The sequence below is a fragment of the Phaethon lepturus genome, unplaced genomic scaffold (assembly GCF_000687285.1).
Source record: "Phaethon lepturus isolate BGI_N335 unplaced genomic scaffold, ASM68728v1 scaffold3021, whole genome shotgun sequence".
NCBI lineage: Eukaryota > Metazoa > Chordata > Aves > Phaethontiformes > Phaethontidae > Phaethon > Phaethon lepturus.
In genome coordinates, this window is record NW_010516765.1 from 32,870 (window position 1) to 43,256 (window position 10,387).

The 10,387-nt window shown below is 36.9% G+C and overlaps 1 protein-coding gene across 1 annotated transcript in view; it reads right to left on the reverse strand.

Moving 5' to 3' along the window:
* The window catches only part of SGCE (sarcoglycan, epsilon), a 26,991-nt gene that overhangs the window by 3,150 nt on the left and 13,454 nt on the right, over positions 1-10,387 (reverse strand). Inside the window, exons 5-10 of the mRNA XM_010296159.1 lie at positions 9,836-9,908; positions 8,368-8,566; positions 6,519-6,681; positions 2,911-3,122; positions 2,128-2,154; positions 1,185-1,373 (exon numbers count right to left, since the gene is read on the reverse strand). Of these exons, the coding sequence (XP_010294461.1) occupies positions 1,185-1,373; positions 2,128-2,154; positions 2,911-3,122; positions 6,519-6,681; positions 8,368-8,566; positions 9,836-9,908 (863 nt within the window). The remainder of the gene's footprint in view (positions 1-1,184; positions 1,374-2,127; positions 2,155-2,910; positions 3,123-6,518; positions 6,682-8,367; positions 8,567-9,835; positions 9,909-10,387) is intronic.

The window sequence follows — 10,387 nt, forward strand, 5'->3', positions numbered from 1 at the left end:
CAGCTACCAGATATTAATGGTTTTTTTACAGAAAGGAATTAGGGGTTGGAATGCAGTTGAAGCAGATAAAAATTCACAATTAATAATGTACAATTTAAGAAAGCCTTTGGTACAGGCTTTGGCACCCTGGTCATAAAAAATTGCTATTCTGAATGGGTAAAATACAGGTTAGAGCACTATGCAGCAGTTGTACAAGGGGTAATTTATACAGCCATACTTTCTGGAGAATTTAGCTTTGGGACAGGGGAAGAAAACACTCTTCTAGCACGTATCTACAGTTCGAAGGGAATTTGGGTAAGCATGTGTAAATTAGGGCCAAGTTGGTGCTGGCACTGGACCGGTATCCGTGGGACCACGCAGGCCGGCCAGCTGGGGAGCTACCGACTGGAGCTAGTGTCAGAGCACGGCTCTGAAAAACAACGCCAGCCGCTTCGGAGACCGCTGCCTCAGATCTGCTCAGCCCCTGACACTTCAACCAAGCCTTTCTAGAAATGTCTTTTTTCTACAGCACAAACTGGCTTGTCTGAACGAGACAGAACTTGTGCAAAGCACTAGATGGGTCTGTCTCGATAGTTTCGTTAAGTTACTGATAAGTGAACTTTAAGGAAGAAAAATTAATATTTTTCTGGTTTGTGTCTTGGAGGAAGGCTGGCAACAATGGAAGCAGCTGAGACCTCTGATTGTCTCCATTGGCAAGTCTGTATTTATTGTCCGTGTAATGGAATATGCTCTTCTGTTCAATGTTCATGTTTCAAACAAACCATGTGTGACAGGTATATGACTAAATACTTACAAAGTCTGGATTTTCTGGTATGAAACTACCACCAGCGTGGTGCTAGTTTTATACCAGAGCTCCAAAGACATGGGTTAAGAGATAGGGTGACTAAAACAGAACAGTTTTAACTGATTCCTCTGTCAAAAGTAGTTTTTCTCCAAAATATGCAGAAATGTAATTGTTCCACGCTAAGCTTCTTGCCAAGTCTGCAGGCTGAAACCCAGCCATTTAATTTTATAACAGAAGGCCTTTCTTTCTGCTTGAGACGCAAACATCAGAGCAATCTTGCACTGCGGTCATTACTGGTAACTCCATAATAAACACATTTCAGATGACAAGCACTGGAATCCGTAATCAAATCACGCAACACAATGGGTATTAAAAAATGAAATAAAATCTAAATACTTACTGCTGCGTTTGCATCAGTGGCATACTGGTATTGTCGTAGCTGTCTGTGTGAAGGGGTGGTACGATCTCACCAGTAACCGGGTGAAACACAGGAAGCGTTGATAGAGGCCATGCTATCTCCCTATTTTTAGACATGTCACGAAGCTCTTTGGTTGATTTCTGTATAGCACTGTGGTGAACCAACTGGATGCTATGTCAAAAGGAAATAAAAGAGTGAATACATATTTTAAGTGCTCCATCAAACAGGTTTTTTAAATCAAACAGGTTTTTTTATCCTATCAAACAGGATAGGATTTTTTTTTACAATTATTGTTTTTTTAAAAAATACAAGGACTTTGATGCATGCTACAGACACTATAGTGCAGCAAATACAGTAAATCTTTACATAGTTGATTTAATAAATATTGAATTTATTTTATTTTTAAGGCAGTAACTATTCCATTAGATTTTGCCGTTTGGATAAGTATTTTTCATAGGATCCAAGACTATGCAATTTATGGCTAATGTTCCATTTATGTGCTGCCATTAAAAGTTTTGGTTAACTCCTGATTCTTGTGGTAGATTCATAAAGACTCACAGAGTAATTTTAAAATGCTCAATAGTATTTGCACTGGATACTTTCCAGGATATTTGTTCTCCTGTCCACTGCCTTTAAGATACAGGCTGGGAAGTCCAATAACCAGGAGTATAAATTATATATTGACATATTTATTCTAACAGCACTATTTTATTTTGACTTGACAGTCGTTAATTTCAAACCCTTTTTATTCTGGTCTTCTATCCTTACCAAGACTCTGATTTAAAAGCAGCTTTCACATTTATGAATTAAACCATGGATTAGAGAGAATGAAAGAAGATTATGACACACATGTATGAAGCATGACAAGCTACTGAGAATGAAAATTAAATGGTAAAAGAAAAATAACAGGAAAGAAGACACTTACTCTGGTGTTTGCATGTTTCTCTTTTCCCTAAAAACAAAACAAAATTTATGAATTAAATAATAGCATTGATAGTTGAAACATTAAGTCTATCTGATGATGAAAATAGTACATGATGTAGAAATGCTGACAAGGTTATTGCTAAACGCAACTTGGCAGCATTTGCAACTGGGTTTATGATGAGGCCTTGATGAACGCACGTATAGAGACGTGATACTGATGACAGACACACACACACAGACACACACACAGAAATGAAAATGCAAGTTAAGGAACAAGCTTCTGGCTAAAATAAATTCTGTGACAAAATGAAATTGTAGTTTGTGTCAGAAATGGCAGAAATTACGTTACTTGCTGCTTTCCTTTTATGTATTTTTCTTTTATAATATGTCTAAATTCAGTTCATATCCTCAAACAGATTTATTTTATAAAAGTTAGCATTTTAGAAATTACTTAGTATTTCCTGAATCGATGATTCTTTATTAGTATTTTATTTGTTTGGGGCATTTTGGAAAGTTGTGTGCATGTAGAGATTTTGTGGAGTTTTGTGTGTATGTTGAGATTTTTAACCCTTTCAACTAGAGCAATTAAAGGCCCTATATCCATTGGCTTGGAAATTAATGTATGTGCTTTGATGAGAAGTATTTCAATATTTCAAGCAGATATCTTTTGGCCTGTTTTAAATGTTTTTAATGAACTGAATGGAATTCTTCTAACAAATAGTTCTCTAGGCATTATAATCTTAGAAAAAGCTACGGTTACTTATTACTGTGTTAAAGTACTCACACTCCTTCCCGTCGGCAGCACATGATATAGGCAAGTATTAGAAAAAGCACCAGTGCTATTGCCGAGGGCACTGCCAGGGTAATTAGGAAATCCGAGTAATAGTCTCTGCTTTTCAGTGTGTCAGAAGGTGGCTTGTATTCTCCACCATCAGGTAATATCCCCTCTCCACGAATCACTTCCTGAAAGGTGGAAACTTGTTTTGTATTGTCAACCTGATACCCAGAAGAAAAAAAAGAAGAAAAAAAAAAAAAAAAAAAACAACAAAGGGACAATTATATAACAAAGTAACAGAATGTAAAAAACAGGTAATATTTAACCAGCCATAAGACATAAAAGAATCCATATTACACAGGTGACAAATTCAATATAATTTCATCCAATCACTTTTTCTAAACCAATAAAACCTTGTATTTCATTGAAAGCTTCTGATCAATGTGATAACCAGTACTATAGTATTATTACTTTATTTTATGCGTACCAGAAATACTATGTTTTTCCTGGATTAATTTTAGGGATCTCACACACAAATAGAATTTGAGTAAAAATTCAGTAAACATTTTTATTGCAAACTAATTATTTCATACTGATTTCTTTTTGATGAATGAATCCATTTCTTAGTAGTCTTCCTAAATCACAATACTGCCCTCTCTTGTATGAAGGTGGTAGAGAGGAAAAGGGGTACCTATGGATTTTCTTCCTCCTTCTTCCTATAGAGCTTCACATCCAGTGCTCAAAAAAGCAAGCGGTGCAAAGTGAGCTGCTGAGGACTGAGCAGCTCTGTTGCCTTCCCCACCCACCCGAAGCAGGAAACACCCCATCCCGAGGTGTGCATTTAGTTGATCAGAGGCAGAGTTCCAAGGTTTTTTCTAATTCTCTTAAGTCAGCTAACCTCCTGAAGGCTGCATTCCTGGTCACAAGTAATTTTTTTTTTTTTTTTAATGTCTGTATCTAACGTTCCTAGAAATACAACCTTTTTTGCTACTGACTTTCATACTGCATTTAATTGACTGTCTTTCCCACATGACTTTTCCATTTTCTGCCTTAATTTTCTTACTTTCTTCAGTTAGACGTTACAGTTAAAATTTAACAGTGATAAGTCTTAAAACTCTCTCCAGATCATTAATGAAAATACATTATATTTGCCTACATTCTTGACCTTTTCCCTGACAGTGTTCATCGACAAATGTTGCAACTGATGGTCATTTCTTTTTAATTTATACTTTAAATCATAAAATGGTGTATTAAAACTTATGCAATGGATGAACAGGTTTTCACAGAATACTAGAAATAATGTTTTGTTGACCTTCAAATGTATACATATATGTGTATATATATATATTTTAAGTGCAAGACAGTCTGACAAAAACTAACCTATGTATTCTCCACTCACTAAATTCTACAGTACATTTTATGTTACAAATTCTACCTGGCTGCCTAGGTGAATCTCAAGCCCTAAGCAGACACGCAAAAAAGATGTATGCAGCTGCTGCTGAGACTGACAGAAGCCCACACATGGTGTGAGAACAAGCTATCAGCAGGCAGCGTTAAGAGGAAGCATGTATTAAGTTACCCCTCTTTTCAGAATTTGGGACCCACAAACTTAAATCTGCTCTTTGATTTAGGTGCTAACTGCCAACATCACCTCAAAGAAAGTGGGAGGAAGAATATATGATGGTTGTGTTTTCACTCACTGGTCTATGTCACGGTTATGGGAAACGGAGCTCAGCTCCCTCCCAGTCCATGGATCTCGGGGGACATCCTGCCCCTTGGCTTGCCTTGTGAAAAGCAGACTGCGATTAGATAGCGGGAAGCTTGGTCCCTTCTCCCTTTGATCCACCAGGTTACAGCACGCAGCAGCAATGCTGCTGGCAACACCCCCAAGACTTGTTTAGATTCGGTTACCGTGGCGTGCTGCCAAAACAAGCGCGAGTGCGAGGAGGTGGGTTATAGGCTGCTGCAGAACATTGTGCTTCTCTTTGAGAGGCTGTTGCAGTTACGCGATCTCTGCTCTTCTCAAAACAGCACGACAGCCCTGCTTCATGATTAGTTCATGAGCCGCTGTTAACTGTGGGACGTTCTTTCTGGAGAAGTACTGCTAACCAGCCGCTCTTCATTCTGCATGGGTACTGCTGATTGTTCTTGCACTAGTGCACTATTCCCCTGCTGCTCCTTTTGAAATTCACCCTGTTTTCTACGGCTGTTCCTCCCATTTCTCAAGACCTTTCTGAATTCTATCCTGTCCTGCAATGCACCTGCATTATCTTTTCAGTTTCATGGGGCCTGCAAATTTAACTTCATAAGCACATTCCATCATCCAGCTTATTAATCAAGAATGGCAAGGAAGTATTAATAATTCTGCTATGATTATGGCTATGCAACCATCTCCCCACTAGGTACCAGCTTCATCTAGGCCATGTTCCTGAGCTTGCTTATGAGACAGTATCAAAAACCATACCAAAAAGAAATGACGTCTGCTGCTGCACCTCTGTTCTACTTCTTTCTTGTAGAAGGAAATCAAAGACTTGACATAATTTGTTCTTGATGAAAGCTGAGCGCCTTCTACTGTTTTTTAGGTGCTCTTAAGTATTGCTGTGTACACATGTACCTTTTGCAATTTCTCACCAGAAAGCCAATAAACAGTAAATAATCTGGATGTTCTTTTGAAAACAAGTATTTTCCAGCTTTCTAACAGCTTTCCTAATTTATAGCATATAGAAAGAAAGGGTTAGAAGTTATCTAATCCATTTTGTGTATGAATACCTTTTCTCAAAACATTTTTTACGTTGTACAAAAGCCTTTCAAATCTCCCTTTCAGTTTCGTCTCGGGTAATGTCTGAAGTAGCTCAACAACCATCTAGGTTTATTTTATGTACCGTCAGCATCTTTGTTCAAACTTCTCTGCAATGTTCTCTTCTAATACTGTATAATTTCTTGATTTTCCTTACCAGAACTAAACAAAAATAACCTTAGAAAGCCTCCTTGGGAATTACACTCATTCCATGGCAAACAGTCTAGTGTTCGTTTATATTTTTTTTTGTATTTGACTGAGAAGAATGTTCCCATTTATTGTGATTTCATTAGTCAACACTGTTTTCTTTTCTGTTTCATTTTTAACATGACATACGTTTTAGAGAATTTTCAGAATTTTTTTTTTAACAGCATAGAAATACTATTTAACTGGTCTGTGCTGTAGACTGAATATTTGAGAAAACATATATATACACATGCACACTTTTTAGGAAAGCTAGTGTAACTAGCAGTATTACCACACTGAATTAATGAACTACACCTACTTAAATAATTCTCTCATTATTTTTAGTTCTGTAAGCCCTAGAGTTCAGTGACAATTTCTATAAATCACCACTAGTGAAAATGAACATGGTGGTTTCACTGGTGCTCAATTCTAACAGAATTTAGCCTACATAGCAGAACACATTCCCAATCTCAAGAGTGTCTGCTAGATGGAAAACAATATCAATCAGTCATGATAAAGTGGAATTTGGCAGAGTTGTCTGGCCAGGCTGGCAAAACTCTTACCTAAATCATGTCTGGCATAGAATATTGTAGTTCTACAAACAACATTTTTATGTACTAATAAAATAACTCACCAGAGAGATTTTACACCAGTCAATATGAAATTGAGTACGAAATTTTTTATCACAAGTTATTACAGGCTCCATTTCTTGACTACATCTCAGCTGATTTTGTGGGTTTTCCACTTCTCGTAAGCACGAAGAAAATGGGACATCTGCCCCAACCATAACGTAGACACTGCAGAAAGAGATGAGCAACAAGACTGTCAGGATACCTCTCACAAATCCCCGAAGGACAATGACGTACTCTTCCAAACGTTATTATTGTTTGTTGTAACATTCAGCTGTGCTCTGAAGACTAAAATTACTTTGTTTTAATTATTTTTCTTGATAGTATACTTTATCTAAGCATATGAATAATAGACTGAAATCAAAAAGATTTTTAAGCTACTTGTTTACAACTTGCTCTGTTTTGCTGCATAATGTAGATGTTTGCTTACCATTAGAGTTGTGAATTTCCATGAAGTCATAGAGCTCCAAGCGCAGGTTCCTCACAGAAGTAAATGAGCACTACTTTTGCAAATTGCATTTAAAGAGAGTGCAATTTTGTCTTAACAAAATCTTCATACTTGCTCAGCATAGTATTTTTAAAGAGTTTCTTCCCATGTTTTCAAATAAAATTCATGAGGACTAGTTATTTCTAAATCTAATAGAAGCCCCCAGCTTCTCCTAAAAGACTCCAGCAGCATTCTACATACTTAAATATGAAAATTAATTATATGATTAGCACAGTAGCTCTTATTCTATGTACTGTAATGCTAAATGAAGTATTCAGTTTACATTCAGCTTTCAGTATTCTGCAAATTTTGTTGGCAGTGCATAGTTGCAGTATAAAGTCTTTTAGGAGAAGCTGGGGGCTTTGGCACCAGTCTGCTGCACCAGGTAATAACGTATCAATGGATCCTGAAGCAGAAATTAGGCTCTGGTTACTACTTGGTATATAAGGCATTATCTAAGTAAACGTTTAACTAAAGTATAGTCACTTGTATTAAGTGGCGCTGCCATTACTCTGACTAGTACAGAAGTCACTTTCCTTCCTTAGAGGTGTTCAGAAACTCCAGATGCTCAAAAGGGCTCTGAAACAACAGTCTTTTGTGTACACATCTCAGATTTTGAACCCTTAGCCCCTTCTTAGGTATTATTTGACCCAAAATATCTAAAAATAACAAAGATTCTTTATTTTTGCCATGCAAAAGCACAACCACAACCATACTTTGAAAAGACTGAATTCTTATTAGTTTCTAAGTGAAGTATCTTATTTCCAAACAGAATTTATGGTTATGAATCCCAACTGGAAGTAGTTCATGCCTGCAGTTTACACTCAGTAACCTAAATTCCCCAGATACCTCAGCTTATCACTTTCAGATGCAAGTCCACAGTGCTCCTGAAGGACATAACTAAGTTTCACTAAGTAAGAGTACAGCCACAAATGACACTGTTACATGCCAAATGCTCTTGTAACCTATGCTCTTATCACACCGTTTCAAAATTTTGAGATTTGTGAATTGGCAACTATTGAATACTCGGAAAGTATGCCAAACAACTGCTCAGAAGGAAGACTGGAATTACAAAATAAGCATATTTACTACCAAGTGTTTTGTAATTAATGGAATATATTAGTATTCCTTGGCTTGTAAAATCAATGTATAGGAACTGTTGCTTGTTGAAATGGTATCTAACCTGATAAACCCATGGTATAACAGGGGCTTGGAACATCAGTAAACTTTTCATATCTAATACCAATCTGGATTTCCAAAATATAAAACAGCAACTGCAAAGTTTCCAGAAAACCTGAAAAAAATATTACAGTTTTCAGTAAGAAAAAAGTGCAAAGCAAAAACATTAGACTGAGACATGTGCTTACCCCTCTTTCATGTCGTTAATAGGAAGTGGAACTCTCCCTCCCCTGTCAAGAGCTGAAGTAATGTTTATAGCATTCAACCGTTCTGGCTGCCACACATTTTTCACTGCTCCAAGAAAGTCACCGAGAACTTCACTTGCTAACATTTCTTCTACGTTCATATTCCTTATGAAGAACTCCGCTTGATATGGTAAAGGAAAATCTAGTTGTGATGAAAAAGGAAGAGTTTTGCCTTAAACAAAGGCTCCATAACAAAGAATTTGAAGTAATGATTAACGTAATACCACTTAAAGAACAATACACCTTTCCAAAAATCTTGTAATTGAACTAGCTCATTTTGAACCTAATGTGATTATGTTTAATTAAATAGTTATTGCCACAGACTCATAGAATACTTTGGGTTGGAAAGGACCTTTAAAGGCCATCTAGTCCAACCCCCTGTAATGAGCAGGGACATCTTCAACTACAGCAGGTTGCTCAGAGCCCCGTCCAACCTGACCTGGAATGTTTCCAGGGATGGGGCAGCCACCACCTCTCTGGGCAACCTGTGCCAGGGTTTCACCACCCTCGTTGGTGAAAAATAGTCTTCTTACATCTACTCTAAATCTACCCTCTTTTAGTTTAAAACTATTACCCCTTGTCCTGTCACAACAGGCCCTGATAAAAAGTCTGTCCCCATCTTTCCTGTAAGCCCCCTTTAAGTACTGGAAGGCTGCAACAAGGTCTCCCCGGAGACTTCTCTTCTCCAGGCTGAAACGCCCCAACTCTCTCAGCCTGTCCTCACAGGAGAGGTGTTCCATCCTTCTGTTCCTTTAGCTGTTACTTAAGCTGAAAACCATTGGCTATTTAAAAGCAAGTGGGAGATAAAGGAGGGCACTAAAGGAAATGAGTCTTAGCTGGTACATCTTCATTAAACAGATAAAGTTACATTCATGCTAATTTTGGGATCAAAACTGATCTGCAGTGACAATGGATTCCAACCTGCAATACTCCAGACTACAAACATATAAATATGATGAAAAGAACTGATCTTAAGGACACTAAAACTATTCAATTCAATTTTTTAATTGAAATGTCCATATATGCTATTATCTGTCGTTTTCTGAATCTGCCTGTACGGTACTACTTTGCACAAAGAACATGCAGACCTAAGCAAACTAAACAACATGCAAAAAGAGTAAAATCCTTCATGTAAGGTCCATTTGAAAAGACGGGGAAAAAAACCTGAAATTCATTATTAAAAAAGGAAGCATGCCCTTTTTTTTTTAATCAATGAGGAACAATGCTTACCTGACAGAAATAATTTAGATAAAAATAACAAACTGAATCAAAAGAGGGAAAACTTTCTTCTTTCCCCTTTGTGCTCCCACATTTGGCTTGAACACCAGACAACTATTTAACATCAATTTTTTAATCTTTTTAAAGTTTTTTGCTTATTCAGTTCAAAACACAAGCTATTCTCTGTACATACCTTCTGCCGACATTATATTAATGATCAAATTATGTCTTGCTGTCTCAAAGGTACGCCTGTTATATGCAGTGATCTAGAGTAAAAAAAAGGATATGACTGCAAAACACAATGCAAATATGAAAATCAGGTAAAGAAAACAATAAAAATTAAATTGATAATTTAGAAATACTTATCACCATTTAAATGCTTTGCTTCCTTATTTCGAAATGTACAACCTTTCATGCATTAACATAAAATTTGAAAGGTCAGTTCAATTTATTTGATGCAGTACTACCTTCAAGTCAGGATACTGGATTTTTCTCTACCAGTCTATAGCCAAATACAATTATCCAAGGGATATATGTGAATACAACATATTTTGGTCCAGATAAAAGTGTTCTGCCATACCTGTGTATTCTTTCTTTTCTGCTATCTTTAAGAACAGCCGTAAGCAAAGACTGGTTTCTCCATTTCCCCGTCTACCCTCCAACCCCCCTCCACCAACACTATAAGGTGTATAGTCATTGATAGCTCCTGTGGAACTAAACTAGTTAGAAATACTTAAAGGAAAGA